The 18,228-nt window shown below is 37.1% G+C and overlaps 1 protein-coding gene across 3 annotated transcripts in view; it reads right to left on the bottom strand.

The window, feature by feature from the left end:
• The window catches only part of LRRC7 (leucine rich repeat containing 7), a 615,708-nt gene that overhangs the window by 488,119 nt on the left and 109,361 nt on the right, over window positions 1-18,228 (bottom strand). For all 3 annotated transcript variants that reach the window (XM_069565050.1, XM_069564900.1, XM_069564988.1), the window contains exon 2: window positions 2,448-2,545. In XM_069565050.1, the coding sequence (XP_069421151.1) occupies window positions 2,448-2,545 (98 nt within the window). The remainder of the gene's footprint in view (window positions 1-2,447; window positions 2,546-18,228) is intronic.

Genomic DNA, 18,228 nt, shown 5'->3' with positions numbered 1-18,228 from the left:
TAATAGTTGAAGAGGAAGAAAGCAAGAAAGAAGAAAACTTGCCACATCCCAAGTTCTATACCAGGTACTTAATATAAATCGTCCTTAATTCTCCAAACAAATTTTCAAGGAAGACTCTTTAATTATCCTCATTTTTCAAATAAGCAGACTAACTCATTTAGATTAAGCAAATAATACCCAGGGTCCTACATCTGATCATATTGTGTCACATTAAAGAATAAATCCTTGTGTATAACTTTAAAGTTAATGTCTTAATTAACTACTGTATTGCTCTCATTCTAAAAAAGAGTATTCTTTCTTAGGGAATTAACAGCAGTCAATTCCAAACACGAAGAACTATGTATTAAACTAATAGGGAATAATGCGAGAGAATATTACTTTGTATGTTTCTAATTTCTCATTATGTCCTTCCATGTTCAACAACATCATCAATCCAGTTGAGCTCCTGTAGTGATATTTCAAAAATTGTCCTGACTGCCATGATCCAGTTGTTGAGGATTTGCTTGTTATAACAGAATAAAGTTTTTTTTTTTAATGTACCTTACGTTAAACAACAAAGACTTAGTTCTGAAATATGTCTATTATTATTAGTCTTTTGTAACCATGGTAATTTAATGTCATCTTACAGCCAGTCACTTGACTTAGCCTAGTGGTGTTTAGGTTCGAGCTTGCTTCAGAATCTCCTCTAGGGCTTCTTCAAAACACAGATTATAGGACTAGACTATCAGCTGTTTGGATTCAGTAGATGTGGGCTGTAGAACTTAAAATTTGTGCTTCAACAGCACATTCCCAGGTTCTGTTGCTGGTCAGGAGACCATACTTTGAGACCCACTGGCCTAGACAAGGGTTTTAAAACCTTTTTCTGTAAAGGATCAAGTAAATACTTTTGGCTTTGTGGACCATATAATTTCTGTCACAACTGCTCAACTTTTCATTTGTTGTGGAAAGCAGTCATACACAATTCCTAAATGAACAGAGATGGCTCTGTTTCAATAAAATTTCATTATAGAAAGAGGTGTCAGGATATATTTGGACTGTAGCTGGTCAACCTCTGGGTTAGATCAAGTCAGTATAAGAGGGCTGAAAAATGACTTTATATATACTAACTATACTCTGTGACTCCAAGAGAATCAACTATAGCTTTATTTGCAAAATCCCTTCTAAGTTTCTAAATAAAACCTGTAGAACTATAACAGAGACTAAGTTGATTGTGTTAAACCATCATAGAGGAGAAATCCTGGTGAACCCAATAAAGAAGGAATAGTTTTATGCACAAGTCTGCATTTTACAAACAGTTTTTGTCTTAACATGCCCATTAACTATATCTTCATTTTTAAATTTTAGTTTTACTTGGATATTGTTTATAATGTTGGAAGTTATAAGTATACCAAAATGAAACACTATATCGAATGACATAGATGCCAACCCAATCAGATCATCTATTGACTTTCTAATAAAATGAAAGAAAACAAAAGCATACTGCTTGCTATGAGTGTGCCCAGATTTAATATATTTGATCTTCACCCAGAATAGTGTACTTCAAACTAATTTAAAATACCAATATTACCTTAAAAGTCTACTAAATTGTTTATGCCAGTGAATCCACTGCATTAGCTCTATCCTAACACAATGTAAATTCCTGTAAATATACATCATTCAGATAAATTTTTGTCATAATAAATTGCGATTTAGTTCCCTGAAAATAACCAGATGCAAATGCCATGAGGAAAGCTAGTATTATGGGGCATCATATAAACTTAAAATACACATATTATGATAAAAACATCTCCAACAATGCTATAGACTAGAAACATTTAGACAAGATCTCTGCAATTATATATTGGAACATTTCGATAACTTAAGGATGGATTAAAATGGCTTTATGAGGGAATACATGACTCCTCATTCAAAATCTGTTCCTAAATTCAATTAATTTAAATGTTTCATTTTGAACAATGGATTTATATTTGCCACTAGACAGTTATCTTTAGATCAATGCAGTGGTTTTCAAAGAGTCCTTGGTTTGTGGTTGTCTTGTTTTGTTTTTTAAAGGTTGAAAGAGTACTGTGGTCAAACAAAACTGGAAAATGTTCATTTAAAACAAATTAAAAAATTTTTTTAACTTCTTCAGAAGCAGTATTCATGGAACATATGTCTAAGAAAGATGTGGTAAACTGTGCGGCCTTTTCCAATCTCATCTGAACACAGAACCAAATTATCAGTAGAGCATTTTGAAGTACACAAGAAACAACAAAGAAAACAATGTTCTTAGTGCCTAAACCCAGGTACTATATGATATTTTATACAGTAATTTCAATTAGATTCAACAAGTATTTGTTAAATACCTCTACTATTTGATTGATCACTTAAAGGTTAACATTGTAGTTTTGTTATGCTACTCACCTAAGACTATCTAGAACAAAGTTAATCCTATTAAACATACTTACACTCCTCTTCAGGCCTCTTCCGAAGTGCTGCACGAACTTCTTTACAAGGACTTCTCTGATATTGTGGGGGATTCCTTCCCCGTATTAAGTTCTCCATCCTATAGGAGGAAATTAAAAGGATAGTTTAATATAAAAATCTTGATACATTTTTTAAAATTAAATGATTTAGATTAAGAATCAATGATTCAGGTATATAAAGATGCTTAGTAGACCACATCCTTAAGAGTACTGAGCAAGGAGCAGGACAGTCAGGAGTGGCAGAGACTGTAGTAAACTGGAGAGGGCTTGACTTCTCTAAGGCATTCCAATTTTAAAAATATAGAAACCCATGTGGATGAAACTCATATGCACTTTCTCCAATTAGGGACTCTTATGGGCTGAATGTTTGTGTCCCTACTCCCCTCCACTCCTCCCATCTCCTACCTTCACAGGTTGAAACTCTAACCCCTTAAGTAACAGTATTTTGATGTGGAACCCTTGAGAAGTAACTAGATTAGCTCAGGTCATAAGGGTGGGGCACACATAATGGGATTAGTGTTTTTATAAAATGAGGAAGACAGACTAGAGCTCCCTCTCCCCTGCATAGGAGGATACAGTGAAAAGGCACCAGGAAGAGAGCTCTCGCCAGGCACCAACTCTGCTGGTGCCTCTATATTAGACTTCCAAGACTCCAAAAGTGTGAGAAAAGTGTGAGCTTAAGCCACCCAGTCTGTGGTATTTTGTTATAGTTACCTAAACTAAGTCAGAGACCCATTGATTAAAAAGTGGTTACTTACAAACAAACACATTGATTAAAAATCAGCTTACACTTTAGAAAGAAAAAACCTTTCACCAGCATTCTGAATACCAGCTTTCCAGAGTTTACTTGCTGATTTCCTCTGTGACAATGATTAAATTGACAAGGGTTTTCTAATTCCAAATTAATTGTGACTCCTTGAAAATATGGCTAATAAAAAGTGCACTTCTCAGTTACTTTCAATGCTGACAACCAGAAAATAATAATAAATGCACCAAATGCAACTTGAGTTGGAATATTAAACAGAATATACTTTGTGATTAGTATTTTCTAGTTTTAGTAAACCTTACAGTTTTGTGCCACCATTGTACACTCTACTTATTTTGAAAACATTAAGCAACTATTGAGTGTTCAAGATTTGAAAATTCAGAACAAAACAGTGATATGTATCATTTTGAAAATAAAAACATATACTTATAAGAATCTGCTATATAACCCAGGAAATTCTACTCAATACTCTGTAATGGCCTACATAGAAAAAGAATATAAAGAAAGAAAAGAAAATATAAACATAGCTTAACATCTACATAATTATTCTAATGGAATACCACTGTGCTGGCTGATAGCATATATTGAAAACAGCATGGTTGTCATGGGTTACAGTAGTGGAAGATCTTCTAAGGTTAGTGGTACAGAGACATATTTCTAGTGTCTAGAGAGGAAATTGGGAAAGGATGATCCAATAAAAGCAATATGTAAAATGGCATGATATATGAGTAAATAACATTTTTGTACTGGAATAGTAACATAATAGGGCTAGTAGTAAAGAACCTGCTGCCACTGCAGGAGACATCAGAAACTTGGGTTCAGTCCCTGGGTTGGGAAGACCCCCAGGAGGAAGGCATGGCAACCCACTCTAGTATTCTTGCCTGGAGAAATCTCATGGACAGAGGGGCCTAGTGGGCTCCAGTCCATAAGGTTGCAAACATCCGGACATGACTGAAGCAATTTAGCATGCACGCAGTAACATAACATTATTCCTATGAGAAGCTGTCACTGGTTCTAAAAACACTTTTCCAAATATACTTACTGATACCAATCTATTCATAGGTAAGGACTACTTTGTGTGTATGTGTGCATGTGTGTGTGTACTCACTCATATGCCCATGCTATGTATATAAAGTACATGAAAATATTTCTCAATGTGTGATAACTTGAAACAATGTCACTCAAAGCTCGAGTGAGAAAAAAGTTTATCAGTGTATGATAATACAGTGACAAGTAAGAAAATGAAAATCTCAACAGTTTAAGACATAATTTTCTTTAATATTATATATGAGGGGCAGGGTCTGAGCTTCCAGGACCAACTCTGCAGTTTCAGTATAAACCATGCAAATTATACAAAATGTTCTAGATTCTGACTCTTGAATTAATTCAACGCAGAATTCTGATTACATGTTTCAGCAAATGCATGTATTTTCATGATGATATAATAACAATTCAAGTGAACTTAAAATTAACCACTAGTATTCACAAGCTCAAAATAGTAAACTGCAACAAACATAACCTACAAATGCAAGTATCTACATAAGATTGTGATTTAACTTTAAAAACCAATTTTTAGTCATCATGATTATACTAATGAGAGATTACAATTTATCCTGGTTGGAAATCTAAGTAAACCAGTCTCTTAGATGGGTTATTAATTTTCTTTTTATGTATCTGACTATTGAATATATGAAAACAAAAGTGGTCTAATTGATTTCCATGTAACTACACTTGAGGGTATACCAGAAAAACTGAATGTATGTTAGAAAGTAACGGTAAAGATTCCAGGAGAGTTTCACTGACAGTGGTTGTTAATTGGCATCAAAGATCATGAAGAATTATGGTGCCCAAATGTTGCATTATGGGAATGCTCACAAGTAGATATGCAAGAGATTATGCAGTATTAGCAAAGAAGCATGGTTTAAATGTGATGAGCCCAAGTTCTGGAATTGGACTGCCTGGGCTAAACTCCCATTCTGTCTCTTAAAGAAATATTTCAGGGAAAGATACTTAGTTATTTTGGGGCTTCCCAGGTAGCGCTAATGGTAAAGAACCCTCATCTCAATGCAGGAGACACAAGAGTCATGGGTTTGATCCCTGAGTTGGGAGGATTCCCGGGAGAAGGGCATGGCAACCCACTCCAATATTCCTGACTGGAGAATCTCATGGAGAGAGGAGGCTGGCAGGCTATAGTCCATGGAGTAGCAAAGAGATGGACACAACTGAAGTGACTTAGCACACACTCATGCATACTCATATAGAAAAAGTATATGTTATATGTAAATATAATATTATACAAATATATATATTTGTAAAAATGTTTATCTTCAAATTAACATGTTGATTTTTTAACCAATTAGTTATTTTAGAAATGCTTGCTTTCATTTATAATATTTAAAATTTTTAGAACCAAGAAAAAGATAACTGGGGTCAAGGAAACTCACTATAAACTATATATACAACATAGTAATAGATGAATGTAAATTCAAATAGCATTAAAAGTTGTCAGAATGCTAAGTGGGAAATATACTTTGAATCAAATTAAATGTATTACACAGCAATGTTCATGTCCAAGCTAATATAACTGTGAGATTTCCACCCTCTTGAGATTATACTTCTGGCTAGTTGAACTCTTCTACCAGATGACCAGTGTCATCTACAATATACAGTTTGCATTAAATGGTCAGACAAAATGACCAAGAATGAAGCCTTGGAGCACAGCCAGGACACAGCAAAGATGCTATTCTAGCTACTCTCAGGCTTGGCATGTCACCAGCCGGGAGTGTGCTAACAGTGCCAGCAAGGAGAGATTAAGTGTGATGACCACAGGCAAGACAGATGCTCTAACAACTCATTGAAGAGCTCTGCAAAGTGCAGCCTACATGTCAACTGCTGGGAAAAAATAGGGGCAGCCAGATTGATATCAAACAGCATGAAAAAGCAATCAGAGGTCATGAGCAACCATGTCCATAACTCTCTTGGCAGTGTCTCCAAAATAAAGGTCACAAAATTATCTGAGAAAATTTATATAATACAGATTCCCCCATTTTCAGTACTAAAGATTTCCATTCAACAAGCTGGGGTCAGGTCCAGGTAGATATATATTTTTTCAACATTAATTGAGTGAGTACATCAAGGTTGTATGCTGTGACCCTGCTTATTTAACTTATGTGCAGAGTACATCATGCAAAATGCCAGGCTGGAGGAAGCACAAACTGGAATCAAGTTTGCCAGAAGAAATATCAATAACCTCAGAAATGCAGATGACACCACCCTTATGGCAGAAAGTGAAAAGGAACTAAAGAGCCTCTTGATGAAAGTGAAAGAGGAGAGTGAAAAAGCTGGTTTAAAGCTCAACATTCAAAAACCGAAGATCACAGCATCTGGTCCCATCACTTCATGGCAAATAGATGGGGAAAAATTGGAAACAGTAACAGACTTTCTTTTGTTGGGCTCTAAAATCACTGCAGATGATTACTGCAGCCATGAAATTAAAAGATGCTTGCTCCTTGGAAAAAAAGCTATGACAAACCTAGACAGCACACTAAAAAGCAGAGATATTACTCTGCAAACAAAGGTCTATATGGTCATATGGTCATATGGTCAAAGGTCTATATGGTTTCTAGTAGTCATGTTTGAATGTGAGAGTTGGACTATAAAGAAGACTGAGTGCCGAATAATTTTTACTTCTTAACTGTGTTCTTGGGGAAGACTCTTGAGAGTCCCTTGGACTGCAAGGAGATCAAACCAGTCAAGCCTAAAGGAAATCAGTCCTGAATATTCATTGGAAAGATTGATGATGAAGCTGAAACTCCAATACTTTGGCACCTGATGGGAAGAACTGACTCATTAGAAAAGACACTGATGCTAGGAAAGATTGAAGGCAGGAGGAGAAGAGGACAACAGAGGACGAGATAGTTGGATGGCATCATGAACTCAATGGACATGAGTTTGAGCAAGCTCTATGAGATGGTGAAGGACAGAGAAGTCTGGCATGCTGCAGTCTACGGGGTTGCAAAGAGTCGGACATGACTGAGTAACTGAACAACAACAAAAAGTGCTTCTAAAACAGCCTTACACTAGTTCTAATATTGGCTTTGGGAACCCATGTAAATAAAAATATGTATATTTGAAGATGCAGGAAATGGGAGTTCAGTGAGTTCTACTGGTTCAGAGGTAAGGTGAGGTCTGGTGAGAAGACTGCAGTTAGGATAGGTACTATCAAAAATAAGAAGAGTGGCTGGAGCAACAGAGTCAAAGGCTTGCCATGTCAGTAAGTTTAAAGTGTCTTCCATGTGATACAAGTCAAACATCTTTTTCTTTCCATTGCTACTCCATCTTTCTTGATATTCCTTCCAGGGCCTAGACTATGGTCAATAGACCATAAGTATTTAATAAATGATTCAGTGGATAGATGAAGTCTGCTCTATCCTGGCAGAAATATTTGGAATATTCTCCTTTTTCATTCCATATTTTACCCATCTTTGAAGATCTATTTTTAACTTCTGATTACACTCAGAAACAAATTCAACCACTTCAAATATACTCAGTTCTTGCCTTCTGATTCTTCTCTGTGATATCTACTAAATGTTTGGAAGTGTAACCAAAGATCTTCCAGCTAATGTTATTCTTCATTTCAATGTTTGGATCCTTTACTCATATAGATTCTAGCCCATTTGAGGCCTTTGACATAACACATTACATTTGTCAAAACACTATCATATAATTTGTTTCGTTTTCTTGACAATTCTGAAGTAGATATCAGTGCATTACTATTTATAGATGAGACAACAGGAAGTCTAAGCAATTAAGTAACATAGGCAAGGCAACACATGAGGGCCAGAGGAAGGACTTGAACTCAGGTCCTTTGACTCCCAAAATTTAATCTTCATCTCACAATGCATAGAAAAGGTTGTCAATCTTTTCTTTTTCCTAATTTTTAGTGTCTCAAAAAGTAGTTTTCTTACTGAGTTGTAGATGTTCACTAAATCTTAAAATATGGAATATTTATCAGTTATTGTCACTTTAACTTAGGCTTCTATTAAGTCTAAAAACTAAATAGAAATAATTCATAGTAAAATAAATAAAAGTAATAAGAATTTAAAACATGAAAATGTACTTATGCCTGCATATAGAAAAAGGAAGAAAAATATTGCTATATGATTTTTGAAAATAACGATTGGTAGTCTGTTCTGTCCAGGGAACTAGAATAATAAGGTGGCAGCATATTGTGACCATCCATCCTTACAAAGTTCTAAGGTCAGGTGACCACTCAGCTTTTCAGAAATCCTTTGTTGGCTTTGAATTTAAGAAAAAAGAGGAAAGAGTTATTAATAAAAACGCAGTGGAAAGTGTTCTTGCTTTATCTCTGAGCTGTTGGTTTTGTTTTTATGGAAAGTGGAGTATGAATTCAGCACTCCAAATCAAACTGGAGCCAAACTAGAACTATGAACACATATTAATAAAGTAGCCATTAAAAAGTCTCAAGTATTTATCAAGATCCAATTTGAACTCCAAATGACAGTGCAAAAATAATCAATACCGAATTATCTCAGTCAAATATTTTGAATTGATATGTAACAAGGACAAACTGGACAAAGTTAAACAGAAACACTGTTGTGAAAAATATCACATTTTAACTACCCTTAAACTGCTCAGGTTGAGAGTGAAATGCCTAAGAGAATATAAAGATAGATAAAGCACTGTTCAGTTGGAAAAGAAACAGATGTGTGATTTATAAAGCCAGTGATGATAATTTACCAGACATTCAAGAATCATCGATAGTCTCAAGGAGAAACTGGCTTTATACTGCCATGTCATACATTTATGGATGCCAGAAGAAATATCAAAACCTCACATATGCAAATGATGCCACTCTAATATTGAAAGCGAAGAGGAACTAAAGAGGCTCTTGATGAGGATAAACAGGAGTGAAAAAGCTGGCTTAAAACTCAAAAAAGATGATGATCATGACATCCAGTTCCATCAGATCAGTTCAGTCACTCAGTCATGTCCGACTCTGTGAGACTGCATGAACCGCAGCATGCCAGGCCTCCCTATCCATTATCAACTCTCAGAGTTCACCCAAACTCATATCCATTGAGTTCATGATGCCATCCGACCATCTCATCCTCTGTCGTCCCCTTCTCCTCCTGCCCACAACGTTTCCCAGCATCAGAGTCTTTTCAGACAAAAAGACTGACTCCTCTTTGCATCAGTTGGCCAAGTTTCAGCTGAAGTTTCGGCTTCAGCATCAATCCTTCCAATGAATATTTAGGACTGATTTCTTTTAGGATGGACTGGTTGGATCTCCTTGCAGTCCAAAGGACTCTCAAGAGTCTTCCCCAGCAACACAGTTCAAAAGCATCAATTTTTGGTGCTCAGCTTTCTTTATAGTCCAACTCTCACATCTATACATGACTACTGGAAAAACCATAGCCTTGACTAAACAGACCTTTTTTGACAAAGTAATGGCTCTGCTTTTTAGTATGCTGTCTAGATTGGGCATAACTTTCCTTCCAAGGAGTGAGTGTCATTTAATTTCATGGCTGCAGTCACCATCTGCAGTGATTTTGGAGCCCACAAAAATGTCAGCCACTGTTTCCACTGTTTCCCCATCTATTTGCCATGATGTGATGGGACCAGATGCCATGATGTTAGTTTTATGAATGTTGAGCTTTAAGCCAACTTTTTCACTCTCTTCTTTCACTATCAATAAGAAGCTCTTTAGTTCCTCTTCACTTTCTGCCATAAGGGTGGTGTCATCTGCATATCTGAGGTGATTGATATTTCTCCTGGCAATCTTGATTCCAGCTTGTGGTTCATTCAGCACAGCGTTTCTCATGATGTACTCTGCATATATTAAATAAGCAGGGTGACAATATACTACTTTTCCTATATGGAATCAGTCTGTTGTTCCACGTCCAGTTCTAACTGTTGCTTCCTGACCTACATACAGGTTTCTCAAAAGGCAAGTCAGGTGGTCTGGTATTCCCATCTCTCTCAGAATTTTCCACAGTTTATTGTGATCCACACAAAGGCTTTGGCATAGTCAAGAAAGCAGAAATAGATGTTTTTCTGGAACTCTCTTGCTTTTTCCATGATCCAGAGGATGTAGGCAATTTGATCTCTGGTTCCTCTGCCTTTTCTAAAACCACCTTGAACATCAGGGAGTTCACGGTTCGCGTATTGCTGAAGCCTGGCTTAGAGAAATTTGAGCATTACTTTACTAGCGTGTGAGATGTGTGCAATTGTGCAGTAGTTTGAGCATTCTTTGGCATTGCCTTTCTTTGGGATTGGAATGAAAACTGACCTTTTCCAGCCCTGTGGCCACTGCTGAGTTTTCCAAGTTTGTTGGCATATTGAGTGCAGCACTTTCACAGCATCATCTTTCAGGATTTGAAATAGCTCAACTGGAATGCCATCACCTCCACTAGCTTTGTTTGTAGTGATGCTTTCTAAGGCCCACTTGACTTTGCATTCCAGGATGTCTGGCTCTAGGAGAGTCATCATACCATCATGATTATCTTGGTCATGAAGATCTTTTTTGTATAGTTCTTCTGTGTATTCTTGCTACGTCTTCTTAATATCTTCTGCTTCTGTTAGGTCCATACCATTTCTGTCCTTTATTGACCCATCTTTGCATGAAATGTCCCCTTGGTATCTCTAATTTTCTTGAAGAGATCTCTAGTCTTTCCCATTCTGTTGTTTTCCTCCATTTCTTTGCATTGATCACTGAGGAAGACTTTGTTATCTCTTCTTGCTATTCTTTGGAACTCTGCATTCAGATGCTTATATCTTTCCTTTTCTCCTTTGTTTTTCACTTTTCTTCTTTTCACAGCTATTTTTAAGGCCTCCCCAGACAGCCATTTTGCTTTTCTGCATTTATTTTCCACGGGGATGGTCTTGATCCCTGTCTTTTGTACAATGTCACAAACCTCCGTCCATAGTTCATCAGGCACTCTATCTATCAGGTCTAGTCCCTTAAATCTAAAAAGCCTTTTGATGAAAGTTAAAGAGGAAAGTGAAAAAGTTGGCTTAAAGCTCAACATTCAGAAACGAAGATCATGGCATCTGGTCCTGTCACTTCATGGGAAATAGATGGAGAAACAGTGGAAATAGTGTCAGACTTTATTTTTTTTTTTTATTTTCATCTCCAAAATCACTGCAGATGGTGATTGCAGCCATGAAATTAAGAGACGTTTACTCCTTGGAAGAAAAGTTATGACCAACCTAGATAGTATATTCAAAAACAGAGACATTACTTTACCAACAAAGGTCCATCTAGTCAAGGCTATGGTTTTTCCAGTGGTCATGTATGGATGTGAGAGTTGGACTGTGAAGAAAGCTGAGTGCCAAAGAATTTATGCTTTTGAACTGTGGTGTTGGAGAAGACTCTTGAGAGTCCCTTGGACTGCAAGGAGATCCAACCAGTCCATTCTGAAGGAGATCAACTCTGGGTGTTCTTTGGAAGGAATGATGCTAAAGCTGAAACTCCAGTACTTTGGCCACCTCATGCGAAGAGTTGTCTCATTGGAAAAGTCTCTGATGCTGGGAGGGATTGGGGACAGGAGGAGAAGGGGACGACAGAGGATGATGGCTGGATGGTATCACTGACTCGATGGACGTGAGTTTGAGTGAACTCTGGGAGATGGTGATGGACAGGGAGGCCTGGTATGCTGCGATTCATGGGTCGCAAAGAGTTGGACTCAATTAATCGACTGAACTGAACTCAACTGAATGGAAATCAAACCTTAATATTCAATGGAAGGAATGATGTTGAAGCTGAAGCTCTTATACTTTGGGACCTGATGTGAAGAGCCAACTCATTGGAAAAGATCCTGATGCTGGGAAGATTGACAGCAGGAGAAGAGGGTGACAGAGAATGAGATGGTTGGATGGGGTCTCTGACTCAGTGGACATGATTTTGAGCAAACGCCAGGAGATAGTGAAGGACAAGAAAGCCTGGTGTGCTGCATTTTATGGGGCTGCAAAAAGTCAGGGACAACTGAGTGACTAGAAAGGAACATATCTGAACTATCCATCATTTTTAAAATTTATGAGTATATGGAAACTAAGATATGTTTTTTGAATAAGGTAAAATATAGAGATATAATATATTTACCTACTATTTAGAAATTAACACAATACATATTTATTTATTGACATTGTTATTCAGTCACTAAGTCATGTTCAACTCTTTTGGGCTCCATGGACTGTGGCTCGCCAAGCTCCTCTGTCTGTGGGATTTCCCAGGTAAGAATACTGGTTGTTGTTCAGTTACTTAGTCATGTCAGAATCTTTGTGACCCCATGGACTGCAGCATACCAGGCTTCCCTGACCTTCACTATCTCCAAGAGTTTGCTCAAACTCATGTCCATTGAGTCAGTGATGCCATCCAACCATTTCATCCTCTGTTGCTCCCTTCTCCTTCTGCCCTCAGTCTTTCCCAGCATCAAGGTCTTTTCCAGTGAGTTAGCTCTTCTCATTTGGTGGCCAAAGTATTGGAGCTTCAGCCCTTCCAATGAATATTCAGGGTTGATCTCCTTTATGATTGACTGGTTTGATCTTCTTGTTTTCCAAGAACACTGGAGTGGGTTGCCATTTCCTAGGGATCATCTTGGACAAGGGATGGAACTGGCATCTCCTGCATTGGCAGGTGATTCTTTCTTACTGAGCCACTTGAGAGGCCCAATACATATTTATAAACCCAGTCTGATTTTTTCTCCATTCTTTCTTTCCTTCCTCTACATACCTTGATTTCAAAGATTGAAAACAACACTTGTGTTAACATTTGCTTTCATGATTTTGAGTCAACATTTATTGAATGAGAATACTAATGCCACTGGAATACAGAATCGTCTCTCCTCTTAAAGTGTTCTACGATTTCAACCACATCCCCAACTATCTTCTGTCTCTCTGTCCTATTACAGGATCCTCCACACACATCTTAGCATCCCAGGCTCCACTAAAATTCCTTTAGAACAGAAATTGTATCATTCCTGTGGATTGAGCACAATTTGCAGAGCATAGTAGAAATTAAATATTCATTTTTAAATGACTGAATGAATGAGTGGTTTGAGAAATAAATGTATGCCCTGTACAGCTCTAATGTGATCTACGGTTATAAACCTCTTCATATGTATTATTTATTCCTCATAAAGAGCCTATGGGCTCAATATTTTACAAATAATGAAATTGAGACTTGGTTGCCCAAGGTCAGCAGCAAAGCCAGACTAATGTCTGGATTTTCTGCTTCCTGCTGATTTTTGCACCTGAGCACAGCTGCCTAAATGAAGGAATTGTTCTGCTCATTTCCAGTGATTCCTGGAGCTTCATTAAGTCTCAGAGGAAGGACTATTACCATATATGCAGTTGTTTAGATGCAGAAAAAATGTGTGCAGATGGACTTAATTGTTTTGTAAGAAAAGCATATATTCCTTTCTGCAAGTGAAATATGGAGAGTTGGCAAATATAAAATAATATTATCTTCCAAATGTGCATAAATATCTAAACATATACTATAATGGATAATATAAATGATATCACAGTCTTTCCGGGATGTAAACATCAAGTTCTTCCCTGGAGTTCTGCCTTCAGCCTGCTCTCCTGCATCCTATCCCTGAATAATCTCTTTGTTACAGCCCATGAGTCAATGACTCTGTCACCAGATTGAGATTACTGAATGTTAGGACAACATTCCCTTAGTAAATTCTCTAGTATTGTTGCATATGGCTCTGAGACACAGAAGATATTCAGAATTTTCTTTAAATAAATAAACTGTTATGATTGAGTATTGTTTGATGGCTATTGCTCTTATTTATGAGAAAAAAAACTACATAATTGAAATCATATTTATATTTTCTAGGATGTTTTAAAGCACGAATACTTTCAACATCTTAGTATCTTAGATGAGAAAAATGGAACATGCTGTATCTTTTACTAAGGAAAGAAGGGACAAGATGATTCATTGACCTTGAAAAGATAGGTTTCTGGGAAAAATCCAATTAAGCTTCTATTTGGGACTGAGTACCTGAACAGCCTGAACTACTCAGACGGACCTCATGTAATTATGTGCTAATTCTAGGAGCATTTAAAAAAATCTTCTGGCTTTACCTAAAACTTTATGGGCTCACAATGAAGAATCACATCCTATGGATCATAGCAATCTTATCTGGCATTTCATTCTCAGTTCCTTCCCTCTCCATGGCCAGAAGACTTTGCGTTTCTTTGTTTCCTTTTTGCTTATCCTCTACCAAGTTCTTTTGTGAGTCCATTAAAGGAAAGTTAGAGCTTACTCCTTAGAAGGAAAGTTATGACCAACCTAGATAGCATATTGAAAAGCAGATACATTACTTTGCCAACAAAAGTCTGTCTAGTCAAGGCTATGGTTTTTCCAGTTGTCATGTATGTATGTAAGAGTTGGACTATGAAGAAAGCTGAGCGCCAAAGAATTGATGCTTTTGAACAGCGGTGTTGGAGAAGACTCTTGAGAGTCCCTTGGACTGCAAAGAGATCCAACCAGTCCATTCTAAAGGGGATCAATACTGAGTGTTCTTTGGAAGGAATGATGCTAAAGCTGAAACTCCAGTACTTTGGCCACCACATGCGAAGAGTTGACTCATTGGGAAAGACTCTGATGCTGGGAGGGATTTGGGGCAGGAGGAAAAGGGGACGACCGAGGATGAGATGGCTGGATGGCATCACCAACTCAATAGATGTGAGTCTGAGTGAACTCCTGGGGTTGGTGATGGACAGGGAGGCCTGGTGTGCTGCAATTCATGTGGTCACAAAGAGTCGGACACGACTGAGTGACTCAACTGAACTGAACTGAGAGCATATATTCACAGTCTGTCTACAACCCTTGCTTCCCTTTGATCTATTTTCAATTTATTTTATTTTTATAATATATATGAAGTTTGCTTTATTTTTTTTAATTTTTATTTTTACTTTATTTTGCTTTACAATACTGTATTGATTTTGCCATACATTGATATGAATCGGCCATGGGTGTACCTGAGTTCCCAATCCTGAATCCCCCTCCCACCTCCCATCCCATATCATCTCTCTGGATCTTCCCTGTGCACCAGCCCCAAGCATCCTGTATCCTGTATCGAACATAGACTGGCGATTCATTTCTTACATGATATTATACATGTTTCAATGCCATTCTCCCAAATCATCCCACCCTCTCCCTCTCCCACAGAGTCCAAAAGTCCATTCTATACATCTATGTCTCTTTTGCTGTCTCGCATACAGGGTTATCATTATAATCTTTCTAAATTCCATATATATGTGTTAGTATACTGTATTGGTGTTTTTCTTTCTGGCTTACTTCACTCTGTATAATAGGCTCCAGTTTCATCCACCTCATTAGAACTGATTCAAATGTATTCTTTTTAACGGCTGAGTAATACTCCATTGTGTATATGTATCACAGCTTTCTTATCCATTCATCTGCTGATGGCCATCTAGGTTGTTTCCATGTCCTGGCTATTATAAACAGTGCTGCAATGAACATTGGGGTACACGTGTCTCTTTCAATTCTGGTTTCCTCAGTATGTATGCCCAGCAGGGGGATTGCAGTTCTATTTCCAGTTTTTTAAGGAATCTCCACACTGTTCTCCATAGTGGCTGTACTAGTTTGTATTTCCACCAACAGTGGTTCCCTTTTCTCCACATCCTCTCCAGCATTTATTGCTTGTAGACTTTTGGATAGCAGCCATTCTGACTGGTGTGAAATGGTACCTCATTGTGGTTTTGATTTGCATTTCTCTAATAATGAGTGATGTTGAGCATCTTTTCATGTGTTTGTTAGCCATCCATATGTCTTCTTTGGAGAAATGTCTATTTAGTTCTTTGGCCCATTTTTTGATTGGGTCGTTTATTTTTCTGGACTTGAGCTGCATAAGTTGTTGTATATTTTTGAGATTAGTTGTTTGTCAGTTGCTTCATTTGCTATTATTTTCTCCCATTCTGAAGGCTGTCTTTTCACCTTGCTTATATTTTCCTTTGTTGTGCAGAAGCTTTTAATTTTAATTAGATCCCATTTGTTTATTTTTGCTTTTATTTCCAGTATTCTGGGAGGTGGATCATAGAGGATCCTGCTGTGATTTATGTAGGAGAGTGTTTTGCCTATGTTCTCCCCTAGGAGTTTTATAGTTTCTGGTCTTACGTTTAGATCTTTAATCCACTTTGAATTTATTTTTGTGTGTGGTGTTAGAAAGTGATCTAGTTTCATTCTTTTACAAGTGGCTGACCAGTTTTCCCAGCACCACTTGTTAAAGAGATTGTCTTTAATCCATTGTATATTCTTGCCTCCTTTGTCAAAGATAAGGTGTCCAGAGCTGTGTGGATTTATCTCTGGGCTTTCTATTTTGTTCCATTGATCTATATGTCTGTCTTTGTGCCAGTACCATACTGTCTTGATGACTATGGCTTTGTAGTAGAGCCTGAAGTCAGGCAGGTTGATTCCTCCAGTTCCATTCTTCTTTCTCAAGATTGCTTTGGCTATTCGAGGTTTTTTGTATTTCCATACAAATTGTGAAATTATTTGTTCTAGCTCTGTGAAAAATACTGGGGAAGCTTAAGGATTGCATTGAATCTGTAGATTGCTTTGGGTAGTATACTCATTTTTACTATATTGATTCTTCTGATCCATGAACATGGTGTATTTCTCCATCTATTAGTGTCCTCTTTGATTCCTTTCATCAGTGTTTTATAGTTTTCTGTATATAGGTCTTTAGTTTCTTTAGGTAGCTATATTCCTAAGTATTTTATTCTTTTTGTTGCAATGGTGAATGGAAATGTTTCCTTAATTTCTTTTTCTGCTTTCTCATTATTAGTGTATAGGAATGCAAGAGATTTCTGTGTGTTGATTTTATATTCTGCCACTTTACTATATTCATTGATTAGCTCTAGTAATTTTCTGGTGGAGTCTTTAGGGTTTTCTATGTAGAGGATCATGTCATCTGCAAACACTGAGAGTTTTACTTCTTTTTTTCCAATTTGGATTCCTTTTATTTCTTTTTCTGCTCTGCTTGCTATGGCCAAAACTTCCAGAACTATGTTGAATAGTAGTGGTGAAAGTGGGCACCCTTGTTTTGTTCCTGACTTTAAGGGAAATGCTTTCAATTTTTCACCATTGAGGATAATGTTTGCTGTGGGTTTGTCATATATAGCTTTTATTATGTTGAGGTATGTTCCGTCTATTCCTGCTTTCTGGAGAGTTTTTTATCATAAATGGATGTTGAATTTTTTCAAAGGCCTTCTCTGCATCTATTGAGATAATCATATGGCTTTTATTTTTCAATTTGTTAATGTGGTGAATTACATTGATTGATTTGCAGATATTGAAGAATCCTTGCATCCCTGGGATAAAGCCCACTTGGTCATGGTGTATGATCTTTTTAATGTGTTGTTGGATTCTGATTGCTAGAATTTTGTTGAGGATTTTTGCATCTATGTTCATCAGTGATATTGGCCTGTAGTTTTCTCTTTTTGTGGCATCTTTGTCAGGTTTTGGTATTAGGGTGATGGTGGCCTCATAGAATGAGTTTGGAAGTTTACCTTCCTCTGCAATTTTCTGGAAGAGTTTGAGTAGGATAGGTGTGAGCTCTTCTCGAAATTTTTGGTAGAATTCAGCTGTGAAGCCGTCTGGACCTGGGCTTTTGTTTGCTGGAAGATTTCTGATTACAGTTTCAATTTCCATGCCTGTGATGGGTCTGTTAAGATGTTTTATTTCTTCCTGGTTCAGTTTTGGGAAAGTTGTACTTTTCTAAGAATTTGTCCATTTCTTCCATGTTGTCCATTTTATTGGCATATAATTGCTGATAGTAGTCTCTTATGATCCTTTGTATATCTGTGTTGTCTGTTGTGATATCTCCATTTTCATTTCTAATTTTATTGATTTGATTTTTCTCCCTTTGTTTCTTGATGAGTCTGGCTAATGGTTTGTCAATTTTATTTACCCTTTCAAAGAACCAGCTTTTGGTTTTA

The sequence above is a fragment of the Ovis canadensis genome, chromosome 1 (assembly GCF_042477335.2).
Source record: "Ovis canadensis isolate MfBH-ARS-UI-01 breed Bighorn chromosome 1, ARS-UI_OviCan_v2, whole genome shotgun sequence".
Taxonomy (NCBI): domain Eukaryota; kingdom Metazoa; phylum Chordata; class Mammalia; order Artiodactyla; family Bovidae; genus Ovis; species Ovis canadensis.
The sequence above is the reverse complement of the archived record's forward strand: the minus strand, read 5'-3'. Positions and strand labels throughout refer to the sequence as shown.